Genomic DNA, 19,342 nt, shown 5'->3' on the forward strand with positions numbered 1-19,342 from the left:
ATAGGGAATAGGGTGCCATTTAGGACAAAACAGTCAGTAAAAACTGGGGCAATTCGGTGATAGATACAGTATGATCAACACTCTGCCAGCTTGTCACTGATCTAATAGTGAATAGTATGACTAACACCATGACTGTTAAGATCACTCAGTATGAATATGTATGAAAGTTTGTTGGACCATGCATATAGCTAATCAAATGTGATATTTTAACTATTTAGGCTCCTATTGATTCATTTTATGTACCAAAAAACTTGCATAAACAGTGAATATAATGTAGGCCTACCTGTTAGGGTAGCCTACCTGTTAGGGTAACCTACCACCCGGGGTAACACCCCCCCGACTGTACCTCTCACAGAAACCACTTTATGTCACCAGAATAGGTAAATAGATAAGCTATTCTACTATGGGGCGTCCGATTTTTCTATTCATTACTCGTTTTGTTTGCAGAGGATAAGTAAATGTGGACTGTTATAGCATCTTCGAAGTGCGCCGTGGCAGAAATATTTTTTCATGCTCCTTATTTTTGGGGCGTGGAGGCAACGATTTTCCCGTGGCGCAGCGCCACAGCAAGATGACTGCAACGGAAACACCGCATCTAGTACAAGTGTTCCCAACATTGTATTCCCCAGGGACCCCTTTTTCACATTTGTATGTCACACTTGATTTTGTTTCATTTAAGGGACCTAGGAAAATGTGTTGTTTTGAAGCTCATTTCCTGCCATTCTACGTAGTTTAACAAGACTCATGACATATTTTAGATAGGCTGTTTAATGATAATAATAATAATAATAATTATGGATAAGGAACACAAAGTCAAGACCGGATTTCCCCAAATGTTATTCCACTACCAAATATGTTTTAATATTAGAATTTATATGAACACTCAATCTTTTACAGAAAGTGAATAGATCAATTGACAGTGGGGCAGCGTAGCCTAGTGGTTAGAGCGTTGGACGAGTAACCGAAAGGTTCCAAGTTCAAATTACCAAGGTACAAATCTGTCGTTCTGCTCTGAACAAGGCAAGGTTAACACACTGTTCCTAGGCCGTCATTCAAAATAAGAATTTGATCTTAACTGACTTGCCTAGTTAATTAAATTAAATAAAAATAGTGACAGTCACACATTGTTTAACATTACGTCCCAAGCAAAGTAAAAAATGTAATATTCCTTGACTAGGTCATAGCTCAGCTTCTGAATGTGATAGAGACAAACCAAAGATCTCCCCATGTGCAGTCACGTCTACCTCAGGCAGTTTACCTCTTGTTTCTAGCCTAAAGCATCGCAGGGTTATGTGTCGTTATTGATCGGTTTATATAAAGGCGATAAAAAAAATACAAATAATAATAGTTTGTTTACCCCTCAAATCATGGAAGGTCCCGCGACCCCCCAGGAAAAGTTGGGAACCCCTGATCTACTGTATGTGTATGAACCGGTGATGATGTGTGATGTTACAAGTGATACATGTGTGTATGTTTCTGTGGTCACTGTAGTTGTGTGGTCTCTTTCTCTAAATCTGAGGTGAGGAGGGCCCACCTGAGCTTGCTGTTGTTCTTGTTGTAGCTCATGGAGTGGCTGCGGCTGCTGAAGGTTGCTGGGGATTTGATGACCGACTCCAGGGAAGGACTCTTCCTCATAAGGCTGCTGGGCTTCAGCTCATCCCCAGAGCCCCCATACTTATCTGGGAAACACAGGAATCAGGAACCAGGGATGGGGGAGGTAGAGGGGGAAGGAGGATGTGCAAAGGATGTGACTGTTTGTAGTTACTCAAATGTGCTGATGAAGGCAAGATGCCAGAATGTGTTGGTTTCAATGATAAAGAAGCGTTTTTAATCTAATTGGTGTTTTACAAATATATATATATATACAGTATCTGTGATACTTTTATACTTGCTCTCTCTACAGTGTCACGTACCTGAATGAGAGAAATCTCCATGGTTAATCCTTTTCTCCAGTGTCTTTGAGAGCGGTTTGATAGACGAATGCCTCTACAGAAACAAAAACAAACAAAAAAATATATCATGTCCTACACATGATGATAAACAAAAAGTAACAACCAAACTCGTAACACTTTACATTATAAGTAATGGTTATAATATATTTAAAAGGCTTTACAAAAGCTTTATACATTTAAGTCGGTAATAAACAGATTTTAAAAATATATATAACTAGGCAAGTCAGTGAAGAACAAATTCTTATTTTACAATGACGGCCTACCCCGGCCAAACCCTAACCCAGACGACACTGGCCCAATTGTGCGCCGCCCTACGAGACTCCCAATCACGGCCGGTTGTGATACAGCCTGGAATTGAACCAGGGTCTGTATTGACACCTCTAGCACTGAGATGCAGTGCCTTAGACCGCTGCGCCACTCAGGAGCCCTATAACAGATTGGTTGATATTTTAGTCCAGGGGTCCACAATTCGTAGGTCGGAACATAGTTATGAATAATTTGTTCACTGCAAATTTATTTCAAACCTTGATTACATTGAGATACGATCACATATGTTTCTCTATTTACATTATAATTATTATTATATTAGAATTTTCTATTTATTTCTCTATTTAGAGGCGGCAGGTAGCTTAGCAGTTAGAGCGTTGGGCCAATATCCGAAAGGTTGCTGTTTCGAATACCCGAGCCGACTATGTGAAAATCTGTTGATGTGCCCTTGAGCAAGGCACTTAACCCTAATTTGCTCCAGGGGTGCCGCACTACTATGGCTGACCCTGTAAAACAACACATTTCACTGCACCTATCCGGTGTATGTGACAATTTCCCTAATTAAAATCACTTTGAGGTGATTTTACAGTCTTTTATGTCCCCCCCTACTGGGTAACCCTGTTGTAGTCCATATTGAAGAGGGCCTGTACTGTACCTGGATGGGGGAGACAGCAGCTGCGGGTGCTGTGCGGACAGGGATCCCACTCAGAGGGCTTCTAGGTGAGGAGTGCATTTGTACCGTGTGTCCAGGACCAGGTCCATCTGCAAGGCCCAACACATGAGTGTGCATTAGCCACGGGTAGCTATTTAATTGGAAATTGAAAGTGATTCATTGTATACCGTATTCCATGGTGATGTTCCATGGAGTCCTATCACTGTATCTGCTTACCCTGTTAAGCAATTAGACCTCTAAGGTTAGGCTGTTTAAGCTTTTAAGCTATGATGTAACAGGCAAGGGTTCCTTCTCTATCACTGCTGCTAAACAAGGAAAGTTTCCCCTCAGCAGCCATCCCCTCGGCCTGACATCCTGCGTAATTTACAGGCCACATGTTTCATTCATAAACTCAGCAAAAAAAGAAACAGCCCTTTTTCAGGACCCTGTCTTTCAAAGACAAATTCGTAAAAATCCAAATAACTTCACATATCTTCATTGTAAAGGGTTTAAACACTGTTTCCCATGCTTGTTCAATGAACAATAAATTAAGGTCACAGTTATGAAAACTTAGGACACTAAAGAGGCCTTTCTACTGACTCTGAAAAACACCAAAAGATAGATGCCCAGGGTCCCTGCTCATCTGCGTGAACGTGCATTAGGCATGCTGCAAGGAGGCATGAGGACTGCAGATGTGGCCAGGGCAATAAATTGCAATGTCCGTACTGTGAGACGCCTAAGACAGCACTACAGGGAGACAGGACGGACAGCTGATCATCCTCGGTACATCCGAACATCACAGCTGCGGGACAGGTACAGGATGCAAACAACAACTGCCCGAGTTACACCGGGAACGCACAATCCTTCCATCAGTGCTCAAACTGTCCACAATAGGCTGAGAGAGCCTGGACTGAGGGCTTGTAGGCCTGTTCTAAGGCAGGTCCTCACCAGACATCACCGGCAACAACATCGCCTATGGGCACAAACCCACAGTCGCTGGACCAGACAGGACTGGCAAAATGTGCTCTTCACTGACGAGTCACGGTTTTGTCTCACCAGGGGTGATGGTCTGATTCGCGTTTATCGTCGAAGGAATGAGCGTTACACCGAGACCTGTACTCTGGAGCTGGAGCGATTTGGAGGTGGAGGGTCCGTCATGGTCTGGTGTGTCACAGCATCATCGGACTGAGCTTGTTGTCATTGCAGGCAATCTCAACGCTGTGCGTTACAGGGAAGACATCCTCCTCTCTCATGTGGTACTCTTCCTGCAGGCTCATCCTGACATGACCCTCCAGCATGACAATGCCACCAGCCATACTGCTCGTTCTGTGTGTGATTTCCTGCAAGACAGGAATGTCAGTGTTCTGCCTCGGCCAGCGAAGAGCCCGGATCTCAATCCCATTGAGCACGTCTGGGACCTGTTGGATCGGAGGGTGAGGGCTAGGGCCATTCCCCCCAGAAATGTCCGGGAACTTGCTGGTGCCTTGGTGGAAGAGTAACATCTCACAGCAAGAACTGGCAAATCTGGTGCAGAGCACGAGGAGGAGATGCACTGCAGTACTTAATGCAGCTGGTGGCCCCACCAGATACTGACTGTCACTTTTGATTTTGACCCCCCCTTTGTTCAGGGACAGATTATTCCATTTCGGTTAGTCACATGTCTGTGGAACTTGTTCAGTTTATGTCTCAGTTGTTGAATCTTGTTATGTTCATACAAATATTTACACATGTAAATTTTTCTGAAAATAAACGCAGTTGACAGTGAGAGGATGTTTATTTTTTTGCTGAGTTTATCTCCTTGATGATACAAGAGACAGCAGATCGCTCCAAAACAAACATCTTTCTCAGGAATGTCTGTAGCCAGTCTATAGAGTAATCACACCTCCTATTCCTTTCCTTTCAATTCAAATAAAAGTTTATTGGTCACGTACACAGTTTAGCAGATGTTATAGCGGGTGGAGCTAAATGTTTGTGTTATTAGTACCTAACAGTGCAGTAAACCGTCGAACAAGTACGCAAATAATAAAAAACGAAAACAAGAAATCAAGGAATGTCAAAACGAATTCAATGAACAACCCAAATAACACTGTATCAGTAATCCAAATGCAATCTATGCGTATACTGTATACATCTAAAATATATACAAAAAATTATATGTACAGCAGTAGATATATTAGTGAGCTACACAATCAATACAGTCACATGGACAGCAGAGCATACCATAGGTGACCATACATGCCTCTGCTGTACAGACATGATAGATCTATCTTAAGCAGACAGACAGGCTGCCAGCTGTTCTCCTATTGTGCAGACAAGTCAGGTATGATATCTGTAAAGTGCCTGTGCTTGACTGAACTTGCCTGGCACATTGGAACCAATGGAATAGTCCAACCACCCCACCCCCTACCTGGCAACCCAGGGAGGTACAGTCAAATACTCAAATAACTTTGAAAGAAAACAAATAATATTTTAACCCAGGTCTGCCGGGCTTGTGTGAAGGAGTGAGAAGGAGGGATGTTCTGTGCTTACTCTGTACAGCTGTGTCAAAGGACTTGATGAGTGATTTGACGGTGGCTCCGGGCTCCGAGGGGGAGGAGGCAGCGTTGCCGTTGGTGTTGATGGGCGAGGAGGTGGACTGGGTCTGGGTGGTCTGGGTCATGGAGATGCCACACCAGTGAGGACTGCCATCTGCATCTGAGAAACTCTCAGTGTCATCACGCAACGACCTGAGAAAGACAAAGGGGAAGAGATGCTCACAGTATACATTATGGCACAACACATAGCAGGTAGAAGTGCTTTTACAGTCAGAGGCTATATATACCTTACCATGGATTTTTATCAGAACATTATTTTACTAAGTAGGTGTTATCAGAACAATGGTTTAGTATTTAATTAGTCAATCAATGTTCTAAAGAAAGGTAATGATTGAAGGTGATGTTTGCCCATCGCATTGACTGTTCCATGCAATATTTGCTCAATTGATCAGAAGCATATTGTGTACGAGTATGTACAGTACACGTTTCAGATGATGGAAAAGTCAATAGCTGGTTCTAATTTTAGATGACAACACCCAAAAGTGCAAATAAAAAAAGGTACAAAGTTTACTCCATCCTTATCTTATGGACATTGGACAAAGCCTGAGTGAGTGAGTAAGTGATAGAGTATTGTCACAGATGGATGGATGGGGAAGGGGTGAGAATAGAACTGAAGTAAGGAATCTGGTGAGGAGGAAGCAAAACTCCCAAAGAGAGTGAACTCAAACAAACACACGCAGACAAAGTCGGGACTAGAGTCATTTCATTTATTGACTTTCCAAAGATGAAATAAAAAAAAGTTTAAACAGATGGACAAACACCTTACATTGACTATTTCTCTAAATAAACAGCATTGTATATTTGATCTGTCTCAATAAGATTTAACCTAAAAGTTAAATTAAACAGTTGCACATTCACTTGTTGAACTGTTGAGCAGTTCACAGACAGAAAAAAGGTATAATCACCACACAGTTACCACCATATATGTCTTATGATAAGGTGGTATTTTTTGGCAATATCGACAGTACTCAAAGTTAAACATTACTAGCACGTCTGTCTGTTTCTGGTCGAGTACTATGGCTTTTGTATGACTGCATCCACTGAATAGTCCTGTTACTCGGTAATAATAGTCATTATAACCTGAGGTTTACAGGATGGCAGTTGGTCATTATACATTTCTAATGGGTGTCACAACACCAGCATCACTTCAGTGATCCAACGTTTACCCTGTAGCAGTACTCAGAAACTAGAGGCTTTTTATTTGACCTGATGGGGTTTGTTTTTTTAGGCTGGATCGTGTTGTTGTATTGTATTGTTGTATGTTTAATTATGTAATGTATTGATTGTTGCTGCCTTCTTGGCCAGGTCTCCCTTGAAAAAGAGATTCTGGGTCTCAATGGGCTTTTCCTGGTTAAATAAAGGTTAAATTATAATGACTTCAAAATGAGTGATAAAGCATTCAAAATATATTTTGTTGATATAGCCTGCTGAAGTTTAGAGTGAAATATAATGGTTAAGAGGTACTGTACAGGACATTTTGACATTGTGAGTTTTAGGCACGGCTGCAAGTCTGAGGCAGGAAGGACTGAATTGGGCAGTGATCAGCAGTTGATTACCCTTATGGCTTAAATGCACGGCGGCCTTCCTGTGTGGACATTATTAGTGATGACGTGATAATGATCAGTGATAATGTAATAATATACCGTCTGTGATTCAGTGTTGTTGTCTGGAGGCAGAACTCAAACTGGTGAGCTGAACTTAAACAGTAGCCAGCTGATTACACACACAACCTAGGACCACTGACCAGTGCAGGTTCTTGATACTTTAACGTTCTTGATATTGTTAAATACCGCCATCTAGTGGTCAATTATCACAACATATTATCAGATTCACATTATGTACACGAGAGCACATGACATATTTTTTTGTAGCCATGAATAATCTCACACACTTAAAGTGAACTGATTGTTGGTTATTACCATAATTAAAAAAATATATATCATCCAAGCTTTTTTAAGTAATAGATATTCCAAACTGTCAGTTAGAAGAAACGGATCATAATAATAACCACAGGTGCAGAACTGATAGGAAACTTGAACAAAATGAGTATTAGAACAGTAATCTACCAAAAGACCAATAATACCAACTCTGAACAACAAAAATAACTTGAAAAGTTTGTCTGTTTGGCTTTTCAAAGTTGTACTTGGCCCATAATGTAGTAATGAAACCTAACTTGCAACATGAATCTGACTCATAGTAATAGCTGGCAGTTTCCAGCTATTGGTTTCAGTCAACCCTCAGAGAACTGAACAAAAAATGTGTCTCATTCTCATAATATTTAGCAACACATTGAGTAAGTGAATATTCACCACTGAGGCAATTTAAGTGTCTAAAAGCAAATCGGAATCAGTAACAGAAGCTCCTCCTATCATATCAGATCATCTCTTGACCGATAGAGAGGAGAGCTTCCCAAAAACAAATACCACTGAAAACATTGCAAACAATAGAGATAAAAATGTGTACAGAATTTTTGAAAGATCTCACGGAGAAAGATGCGTTCATTTGGAAGTTTAACAGTAAACTACAGTCTGACTCTGTCTGTCTGTCTGGGGCAAATATTGCATCTGTACTGGTCAATCAACCTTGCTAATAAACCTATCAGAATGACATACCAGATGATGGAAAAGTTTGTATGGTAATACCGATCAAAGCAACTGTGTACAATAATACTGTCAGTCTGTCTTCAGAGGGTCCTGATGTTATGTGGGTGGACTTTTTTACCGCCCCTCTACTGCAGTCTTGGTATCAAAACTGGCTCCAGCCCCGAGTCTGAAAAACAAGACCGAAACACAGACAACATGAATTGTAATAAATAGGAAATATACCCTCTTAAAAAGCTATGTACTTGCATTGGACATGTATACTGTATGTAGCACAACCGGAGTGGTGTCTTTTTCTAAAGACACTGCAGTTAAGGCTCTGTACTCTCTGTTCTTCTATCTCTCTCACCATGCGTCTCTTAACTGGCTAATGAAATCAAAATCTGATCTGAGTTCCTTCTACATGTCTGAGATCAGTATACAATGCTATACAGACCAAATGTTGTTTATTTGATCAAGAAGAGATAGCATGAGTACAAATAAATCATTCCATGTCATACTACAAGACAATTCTCCAGAGGAACCAAGAGGCTAGGTAAATGACTGATTCAACAGAACAGCAGGTGGCGCCAAGTACCATAATAAAAGTTTAGTAGCAGGGTTTTTTTTACAGTGGAAATTAAGCAAAGCAAACCCCAGCCCACCCAAATGAAAGGACACAGACTACTAATAGTTTGTGCAGCTGTCAGTCAGCTAGTCAGCGAACCAGACAGACAATCAGTGAGAAGCAGCGGAAGCAGTGCAGGAAGGAAAGTCAGAAGTTCTAGATCAGCAGTAGCATTCCCTCTAAAGGCAGCATTCATTGAGCTCGCAGTGCAGTGGACTCACCTGGGCTTTCTATAAGGAGCCATGTCTGAGAGAGGGACATCCTTGAGAGAACAAACGATCTCAGGGAGGAGGGAAGCTTCTGGTCTGGTACGTCGCAGGTACGTACGGGGAAAGTAAAGTACTGCATTCTTCTTTACGTTATAATTTACACGTTTACATGTTTTATGTCAGGCAAGCTATATTAGAAACTAACTGATGAGCTCTGTATGTATAGTATTAACAATCCTGGCCTAATTTGCCTCTCATCATACTGTCACTGCCACTGTCACTGCACAGGAGACACAGGACCAATGGGCTGAGCTTTCCCTGGCACAACAGGCCATGTTGTACAGCAGGGGTGGGCAATCATTTAGTCTCGAGGGCAATATCGGGAGAAAAAAATTCAAAAGCAATTTTTGGGCCAAAGAAAGGGTCGTCATTTGAAAACGTATAGGTCTATTATAATTTCAACATACTTTCTACATAGTTTAGACGTTCAATAGTTGCCCCAAATTATATTTGTTTTACTCAAACCTACCCCGGGCCAGATTGAATGGGCTCGCGGGCCGGATCTGGCCTGCGGGCTATATGTCGCCCACCCGTGGTGTACAGGTAGCCACATGAAACACAACAGAGGATTTATGCTATGGCTCCTAAAGTGTCTGTCTCAATTTATATTTTGACGAGAACTGACTCAAAAAGTTTAGCGCTGCTGTCAATGCTATCTCGGCAGCAGCCTTTCTAGGTAGAGCTTAGACCACTATATTAGTGCTACACTATTCAGATAGCACAGCTTGTCTCAGTGAAGTGCTAGGGTCCACTGCTAGCCCAGTGTGTTACAGTTGGTGGTGGTGAGTGGTAGACAGACTGGTAGAGCAGTCAGAATATTGCAGCAGGAACCAGATGGACAGACAGAGATACTGCAGGAGGGGACTGCCTGCCAATCCTCTTTTAGCAAAGATTGGCAGGCAATCCCAGGATTTGAGGCTTGAAAATCCAAGGATTTGGTTATTAAGATATTATTATTGGACTCATATCCTTATTGATAGCTAGCATCACCTTGTTTCAATGCAAACCCCAAAATGTTGAGCATCATAAGGTACCGTGACGTCAAATCTGAATTTTTGGGGAAGCCTCTTAAAAGGGAACCGATTAATGGCGTATTGAAATTCAAAATGTTCCTTCCAGCTCTGCTCCCTGTAGCCTCCCATACGGCCTCCTATATGATACTGACCACTATATTGAACACTCGCACAATCAGTGGGATATGGCAAGCCCAAGAGTAGCAGCAGCTCCAGGACAGAGTAGATAGGGCCCAGTGCTGAGAGGGAGCGAGAGGGGAAAGGCTAGGGAAAGGGGTAAGAGATTGGATGTTGGATAGAGGCGCGAGGGATGAGTACAGTAGGTATACTTTAGGTCTTTTCAAATCTGTCCCCTTAAGGCCATTTACACTTCTGGGTTTCATTCTTCCCTTCTAATCAGGGACGGATTTAGACCTGGGACATGAGATGAGTAAATGCAAATATCAGGTAGAAACAAAAACCAGAAGTGTTTTTCGGCCCTCGAGGACCATAATTGAATTGCCCTACTGTATGTACTAAACCCTCCCAGCCATACGGTACGTACTTGACTCCCTTCTGCTGCTCCAGGTCTGATGAGAGCTTGGCGCTGCGCCCCTGCTCCTCCTGTAACCTCCTCCTCAGAGAGCGGATCTCCTGCTGGGCCTCTACCTTGATGTCGTTGGCCACCACCACGGCTGTCTGGAGGTCTGCCTGGAACCGCCGCCACTCCTCCGTCTCATCCTGAACACACACACACACACACAGTATACCATAAGCATTATGATTGTCTTTACATCATAGCAGTTACAAACCTTGACCATCTTAACCACCAGCAAAGCACCCAAAAGTATAAAACCACTAACAGTCAGATCACTCCTACCTTCATCTGTTTACTTAAGATCTTCAGCTGCCTCTCCACTTCCGACTTCTGCTCCTCCAGCTTCTTGAGTTGGTCTATAAAGACAGACAAATATATGCCATTACTTTGAAAACATCAACCACAGAATACATCCGTGAGAGGCGCATATCATAACTGGAGGAGCTGCAGCCATATCTTAGTCTGATTAATGTGTACAGTACATCTAACACTGCCTCTTATATTAGTGGTACTACATGGCTACTACACTGAGTGTACAAAACATTAAGAACACCTGCTCTTTCCATGACATAGACTGACCAGGTGAATCCAGGTGAAAGCTCTGATCCCTTATTGATGTCACATGTTAAATCCACTTCAATCAGTGTAGATGAAGGGGAGGAGACAGGATTTTCAAGCCTGGAGACAATTCAGACATGGATGGTGTATGTATACAATTCAGAGGGTGAATGGACAAGACAAAATATTTAAGTGCCTTTGAACGGGGTATGGTAGTAGATGCCAGGCAAACCGGTTTGAGTGTGTCAAGAACTGCAATGCTGCTGGGTTTTTCACGCTCAACAGTTTCCCGTTTGTATCAAGAATGGTCCACCACCCAATGGACATTGAGCCAACTTGACACAACTGTGGGAAGAATGGAGTCAACATGGGCCAGAATCCCTGTGGAACGCTTTCGACACCTTATAGAGTCCATACCTTGATGAATTGAGGCTGTTCTGAGGGAAAAAGGGGGTGCAACTTAATATTAGGAAGGTGTTCCTAATGTTTTGTACACATTGCATATATCCATTCAAAACGTGTTTCTCATTATTTGGTTATTATGCTTATTATGAGCCTGCTATCAGTTAAATCTGCATTGCTCTATCCATAACTCATACTTAATCAACATATCGCTAGTCTCACCATGGATATATGCAATGAGTGTACATCTCCACTTCACTGACCCTCAACACTGGGGCCCCACAAGGGTGTGTGCTCAGCCCTCTCCTGTACTCCCTGTTCACCCACGACTGCGTGGCCATGTACGCCTCGAACTCAATCATCAAGTTTGCAGACGACACAACAGTGGTGGGCCTGATTACCAACAACGACGAAACGGCCTACAGGGAGGAGGTGAGGGCACTCGGAGTGTGGTGTCAGGAAAACAACTTCTCACTCAACGTCAACAAAACAAAGGAGATGATCGTGGACTTCAGGAAACAGCAGAGGGAGCATCCCCCATCCACATCGAAGGGACAGTAGTGGAGAAGGTGGAAAGTTTTAAGTTCCTGGGCATACACAAACTGAAATGGTCCACCCACACAGACAGTGTGGTGAAGAAGGCGCAACAGCGCCTCAGGAGGCTGAAGAAATGTGGCTTGTCACCCAAAACCATGACAAACTTTTAGAGATGCACAATCGAGAGCATCCTGTCGGGCTGTATCACAGCCTGGTACGGCAACTGCACTGCCCACAACCGCAAGGCTCTCCAGAGGGTCATCAGACTGCTAAACAGCAATCACTAACTCAGAGAGGTTGCTGCCTACATTGAGATCCAATCACTGGACACTTTAATAAACTTTAAAGTACTTTAAACAATGCCACTTTAAATAATGGCACTTTAATAATGTTTACATATCTTACATTACTCATATCACATGTATATACTGTATTTTATACCATCTACTGCACCTTGCTTGCCTATGCCGCTCGGCCATCGCTCATCCATATACTTATATGTACAGTTGAAGTCGGAAGTTTACTTTAACTTCCTGACTGATGTCTTGAGCAAGGTTGGAGTCATTAAAACTTGTTTTCAATCACTCCACAAATTTCTTGTTAACAAACTATAGTTTTGGCAAGTCAGTTAGGGCATCTACTTTGTGCATGACACAAGTAATGTTTCCAACAATTGTTTACAGACAGATTATTTCACTTATAATTCACTGTATCAGAAGTTTACATACACTAAGTTGACTGTGCTTTTAAACAGCTTGGAAAATTCCAGAAAAGCTTCTGATAGGCTAATTGACATCATTTGAGTTAATTGGAGGTGTACCTGTGGATGTATTTCAAGGCCTACCTTCGAACTCAGTGCGTCTTTGCTTGACATCATGGAAAAATCTAAAGAAATCAGCCAAGACCTCCGAAAAACATTTGTAGACCCCCACAAGTCTGGTTCATCCTTGGGAGCAATTTCCAAACGTCTGAAGGTACCACAGTCATCTGTATAAACAATAGTGCGCAAGTATAAACACCATGGGACCACGCAGCCGTCATACCACTCAGAAAGGAGACGCGTTCGTTCTCCTAGAGATGAACGTACTTTGTTGCGAAAAGTGCATATTAATCCCAGAACAACAGCAAAGGACCTTGTGAAGATACTGGAGGAAACAGGTACAAAAGTATCTATATCCACAGTAAAACGAGTCCTATATCGACATAACCTGAAAGGCCACTCAGCAAGGAAGAAGCCACTGCTCCAAAACCGCCATAAAAAAGCCAGACTACGGTTTGCAACTGCACATGGGGACAAAGATCGTACTTTCTGGAGAAATGTCCTCTGGTCTGATGAAACAAAAGTAGAACTGTTTGGCCATAATGGCCATTGTTATGTTTGGAGGAAAAAGGGGGAGGCTTGCAAGTGTCACGCCCTGACCTTAGAGATCAATTTTATGTCTCTATTTTGGTTGGTCAGGGCGTGAGTTGGGGTGGGCATTCTATGTTGTGTTCTATGTTGTCTAGTTCTATGTGTTTGGCCTGGTATGGTTCCCAATCAGAGGCAGCTGTCAATCGTTGTCTCTGATTGAGAACCATACTTAGGTAGCCTGTTCCCACCTGTGTTTGTGGGTAGTTGTTTTCTGTTTTGTGTGTTTTCACCTTACAGAACTGTTGTTTCGTTTCGTTCTCTCTCTTTGTTGTTTTGTTGTTATTCAGTGTTCAGTTTATTTTATTAAAGTAGTATGAACACTTACCACGCTGCGTGTTGGTCCGATGATTCCTATTCCTCATCATCAGACGAAGAGGAGAGGCGTTACAGAACTACCCACCAAAAGAGGACCAAGCAGCGTGGAATGGACTCCTGGACATGGGAGGAAATCTTGGACGGCAAGGGACCCTGGGTACAGCCGGGAGAGTATCGCCGTCCTAAAGAGGAGCTGGAGGCAGCCAAAGCGGAGTGGCGACGCTACGAGGAGTTAGCTCGAGGAGAGGTGCACGAGAGGCAGCCCCAGAATTTTCTTTTGGGAGGGGGCCATGGGGAGATTGGCGGAGTCAGGTAGGAGACCTGAGCCAACTCCCCGTGCTTACCGGGTGGAGCGTCGTACTGGTCAGGCACCGTGTTATGTGGTGGAGCTCACGGTGTCTCCAGTACATGTTCATAGCCCGGTGCACTACATCGCAGCTCCTCGCATCGGCCGGGCTAGAGTGGGCATCGAGCCAGGACGGGTTGTGCAGGCTCGTTGCTCGAGACCTCCAGTGCGCCTCCACGGCCCAGTGCATCCAGTGCCTCGGCCAAGGACAAGACCTCCTGCATGTCTCCCCAGCCTGGTGAGTCCTGTGCCTGTGCTAAGCCCTAACCCTCCTGCATGTCTCCCCAGCCTGGTGAGTCCTGTGCCTTCTCCCAGAGCCAGGCCTCTTGTGATGATCCATGGCACGAAGCCTCCAGTGATGATCCATGGCACGAAGCCTCCAGTGGTGATCCATGGCACGAAGCCTCCAGTGATGATCCATGGCACGAAGCCTCCAGTGATAATCCATGGCACGAAGCCTCCAGTGATGATCCATGGCACAAAGCCTCCAGTGATGATCCATGGCAAGAAGCCTCCAGTGATGATCCATGGCACGAAGCCTCCAGTGATGATCCATGGCAAGAAGCCTCCAGTGATGATCCATGGCACGAAGCCTCCAGTGGTGATCCATGGCACGAAGCCTCCAGTGATGATCCATGGCACGAAGCCTCCAGTGATAATCCATGGCACGAAGCCTCCAGTGATGATCCATGGCACAAAGCCTCCAGTGATGATCCATGGCAAGAAGCCTCCAGTGATGATCCATGGCACGAAGCCTCCAGTGATGATCCATGGCAAGAAGCCTCCAGTGATGATCCATGGCACGAAGCTTCCAGTGGTGATCCATGGCACGAAGCCTCCAGTGATGATCCATGGCACGAAGCCTCCAGTGATGATCCATGGCACGAAGCCTCCAGTGATGATCCATGGTAAGAAGCCTCCAGTGATGATCCAGGGCACGAAGCCTCCAGTGATGATCCATGGCACGAAGCCTCCAGTGATGATCCATGGCACGAAGCCTCCAGTGATGATCCATGGCACGAAGCCTCCAGTGAAGAGTTATGGCACGAGGCCTCCAGCAACGCCCTTCAGTCCGGAGCCTCCAGCGACGCCCTCCAGTCCGGAGCCTCCAGCGACGCCCTCTAGTCCGGAGCCTCCAGCGTCGCCCTCCTGTCCGGAACCTCCAGCGACGCCCTCCTGTCCGGAGCCTCCAGCGACGCCCTCCAGTCCGAAGCCTCCAGCGACGCCCTCTAGTCCGGAGCCTCCAGCGTCGCCCTCCTGTCCGGAGCAGCCAGAGTCTCCCTCCTGTCCGGAGCAGCCAGAGTCTCCCTCCTGTCCGGAGCAGCCAGAGTCTCCCTCCTGTCCGGAGCAGCCAGAGTCTCCCTCCTGTCCGGCGCAGCCAGAGTCTCCCTCCTGTCCGGAGCAGCCAGAGTTGCCCTCCTGTCCGGGGCCCGCTGCGAGGGTCCCCAGTTCGGGGTCGACGGTAAGGGTCCTCGCTCCAGAGGCGCCACCTAAGTGGGCCAAGACTAAGGTGGAGCGGGGTCCACGTCTCGCACCAGAGCCGCCACCGCGGATAGATGCCCACCCAGACCCTCCCCTATAGGTTTAGGTTTTGCGGCCGGAGTCCGCACCTTTGGGGGGGGGGTACTGTCAGGCCCTGACCTTAGAGATCCTTTTTATGTCTCTATTTTGGTTGGTCAGGGCGTGAGTTGGGGTGGGCATTCTATGTTGTGTTCTATGTTGTCTTGTTCTATGTATTTGGCCTGGTATGGTTCCCAATCAGAGGCAGCTGTCAATCGTTGTCTCTGATTGAGAACCATACTTAGGTAGCCTGTTCCCACCTGTGTTTGTGGGTAGTTGTTTTCTGTTTTGTGTGTTTTCACCTTACAGAACTGTTGTTTCGTTTCGTTCTCTCTCTTTGTTGTTTTGTTGTTATTCAGTGTTCAGTTTATTTTATTAAAGTAGTATGAACACTTACCACGCTGCGTGTTGGTCCAATGATTCCTATTCCTCATCATCAGACAAAGAGGAGAAGGGTTACAGCAAGACGAAGAACACCATCCCAACCATGAAGCGCGGTGCTTTGTTGTGGGGGTGCTTGCTGCAGGAGGGACTGGTGCACTTCACAAAATAGATGGCATCATGAGGCAGGAAAATAATGTGGATATATTGAAGCAACATCTCAAGACATCAGTCAGGAAGTTAAAGCTTGGTCGCAAATGGGTCTTCCAAATGGACAATGACCCCAAACATACTTCCAAAGTTGTGGCAAAATGGCTTAAAGACAATAAAATCAAGGTATTGGAGTGACCACCACAAAGCCCTGACCTCGATGCTATAGAAAATGTGTGGGCAGAACTGAAAAAGCGTGTGCGAGCAAGGAGGCCTACAAACCTGACTCAGTTACACCAGCTCTGTCAGGAGGAATGGGCCAAGATTCACCCAACTTATTGTGGGAAGCTTGTGGAAGGCTACCCAAAACGTTTGACCCAAGTTAAAAAATGTAAAGGCAATGCTACCATATACTAATTGAGTGTATGTAAACTTCTGACCGACTGGGAATGTGATGAAAGAAATAAAAACTGAAATAAATCATTCTCTCTACTATTATTCTGACATTTCACATCCTTAAAATAAAGTGGTGATCCTAACTGACCCAAGACAGGGAATTTTTTTATCTGATTAAATGTCAGGAATTGTGAAAAACTGTATTTAAATGTATTTGGATAAGGTGTATGTAAACTTCTGACTTCAAATGTACATATTCTCATTCACCCCTTTAGATTTGTGTGTATTATGTAGTTGTTGGGGAATTGTTAGATTACTTGTTAGATATTACTGCACTGTTGGAACTAGAAGCAAAAGCATTTCGCTACACTCGCATTAGCATCAAATTAAAATTTGATTTAACCAAACATGAAATTAAAATTTGATTTAACCAAATAAAATAACTCAAACAATGCATACTGACCGCTACAAATATTTAGTTCTAACATTGTTTTTTACTAAACTGCACAAACAGGTCTGTAGGACAGAGACAGATGTGCTTGTAATAAACTGCCTGCATCTGTCTGTCTGTCTGTCTGTCTGCCTGCATCTGTCTGTCTGTCTGTCTGTCTGTCTGTCTGTCTTTCTGTCGTGCTGAGGATCCGGATAGGGAGACAATCTGCATGTTATCTCAGCATTTAGGGCTCAGTGGGAGAAAGCCTCTAATAGACCTAACCAGCTAGCCAGAAGCCAGCCAGCCAGCCTGCAAGGTCACAGTGAATCAGTGGAAAGCCCTGCCAGGCCAATACTCAGACATCTGTATCTGTCAATGTAGTGGAGCTAAGCAGTAGATCTGGTGCTTCAGACAGCAGCTCCAATTTGTCAGCCCCAGCTGAGAGACCTTCCTGCTCCCCTCAAACAGAGCCACACTGGTGATGTACTCTGAATAAGCCCATTCCCGGACAAAAAAAATATTTTGAGCACATGCTATTTAGTCCAGATGTTGGCTTAATCTGGGTCAGGGAAACCGGCCCTATGTGTTTAGGAGAGCTGTGCTTCTGTAACAAGTAAAAACCCCTGAGGTTAGGTTGAGGACAGTTGATGACAGTTGTACTCTCCAGGTCCAGGATGGAGGTGGTAGAGTAGTAGTAGACTGGTGATATATACACTAACTAGGGAACGTACGCTCTAGGTCCAGGATGGTCTGGTTGGTGTGGAGGTGGACGGCTCTCTGCTGCTCCACCTGGTCCTCCAGCTCAAAGATGGTCTCCTTCAGGTCCTTGATTTGGCCGTCGGCCTGCTGCCCCCCCTTCTCCAGGGCACTGACATGGCCACTCAGCGCTTCCTCAAGCCTTACGGCTCGCTCTGCCACCTGCTTGCACTCAGCCTCAGCCTGGGACATAGTAAGAGATGATCTGATTGGTTAGTCACATGGCGAGACATAGTAAGAGATGACCTGATTGGTTATCACACATAGAGCCATTTAAGAGATGGCCTGATTGGTTAGTCCAAACATCCATCAACAGGCCTCTTTCTACAGGTGTCCTGACAGTGTACCCACTTTTTCAATGTCCATTCATGTACCTGTTTCCTCTATATTAAAGATGAAAGGAGAATACAAAAGGCCTTTACATAAAGCAGGTGTGAATGCAGAGGTTCGACAGAATTAGGCCTATTGTGTGTGCTTCATTTATCATTCCATGTCCTCAGAAGTTTTGTGATTGTATTTGACAGTTAATTCATAAATCTTTGCCTAATCACTAGATAGTTAAGGGTTACTTAACCATTAACACATCTAAACCACCAGACATCCTCAAGTCTGGGCATGTGTGCTTATCACTTAGCATAACTGACATTGACACATCCCTTATTGTAACCACAGCGTTAGATCTGTATGACGCTCTGTCTGTAACTGCTAATACTCTATTGCAGTCTGACGTAATAAAAGATAAAAAGCTGTTAAAAACTGTTGGACGTCAGCCCTGCTAGTGTCCACAGAGACTCATTGGCACAAGAGTTTAGTAGGAACTCCTCTAAAGCCAATCTGATAGCAAAGCCTACACTACAGTGTAACTGGCTCCTGGGTAAAAAGGTGATGATGAATCATTGATTTTACAGTTTAGTGTCTCGAGCCCTTGTCTCCTGCTGCAGGTAATACACTTCCTGATACACTATTGACAGTAACCTCAATCACCCATGCATTCCCTACTACAGATGTAGCATCTTCATTTGATCATCCTGTTGCAGGAGAACTTGCAATGCAGGAAATGTTTAACTTCTAGTGTATTTGAGGCTTAAAAAGGCTTATGAAGTTTGTAATTTCCACTTTTCAATTTCAGACTTGAAAAAATGTATCAACCCCTAGAAAAATGTAAATTGATTATAATCCACATAATAATTCACATGTCCTGTTGCTGCAGGATTATTCCTACTGTAGCAAACTGGATCAAATTATCTAAAATGGCACTGCAATGGAAAGCAGCCGTTTATCGGGCTCTTGACCAACCCTATCATTGTGTGTGTTTTTTTGTACATAATGTTTCCGCCATCGTTTCCAATGACCGAAAAGAGCTTCTTGACATGAGAACAGTGATCACTAACCTCAATTTGGATGAAGATTTATATTTTAATGAGTCAGAGGTGCAGGACATAATGCTCACTCTGGACCAGACCCTAGTCCCCGAGACTCGAAAAAGAAAAAGGCGGCGCAAGAGAGGCCGACGTGAGGGCACCCTGATGAAACTATGTCGGCGAGTACATAAACCGCCTCTACCCT

The 19,342-nt window shown here is 44.3% G+C and overlaps 1 protein-coding gene and 1 long non-coding RNA gene across 7 annotated transcripts in view; both read right to left on the reverse strand.

Annotated features, from left to right (window-relative positions):
- LOC139532366 (cytospin-B-like) overlaps positions 1-19,342 on the reverse strand; it is a 189,643-nt gene that overhangs the window by 55,533 nt on the left and 114,768 nt on the right. For 5 of the 6 annotated variants that reach the window (XM_071329872.1, XM_071329847.1, XM_071329864.1 and 2 more), the window contains 7 exons: positions 17,752-17,959; positions 10,814-10,887; positions 10,499-10,674; positions 5,401-5,597; positions 2,875-2,981; positions 1,914-1,986; positions 1,535-1,679 (listed from right to left, as the gene is read on the reverse strand). In XM_071329872.1, coding sequence (XP_071185973.1) covers positions 1,535-1,679; positions 1,914-1,986; positions 2,875-2,981; positions 5,401-5,597; positions 10,499-10,674; positions 10,814-10,887; positions 17,752-17,959 — 980 coding nt within the window. Of the gene's footprint in view, positions 1-1,534; positions 1,987-2,874; positions 2,982-5,400; positions 5,598-10,498; positions 10,675-10,813; positions 10,888-17,751; positions 17,960-19,342 lie in introns of those variants that run through there. The other variant, XM_071329894.1, reaches the window with a different exon arrangement.
- On the reverse strand, positions 6,159-10,492 carry LOC139532405 (uncharacterized). Its single transcript, XR_011666562.1, has 2 exons — positions 8,894-10,492; positions 6,159-8,234 (listed from the first exon to the last, which is right to left on the reverse strand). It is a non-coding gene; the product is annotated as an uncharacterized lncRNA (long non-coding RNA).

The sequence above is a fragment of the Salvelinus alpinus genome, chromosome 1 (genome assembly GCF_045679555.1).
Source record: "Salvelinus alpinus chromosome 1, SLU_Salpinus.1, whole genome shotgun sequence".
Taxonomy (NCBI): Eukaryota; Metazoa; Chordata; class Actinopteri; order Salmoniformes; family Salmonidae; genus Salvelinus; species Salvelinus alpinus.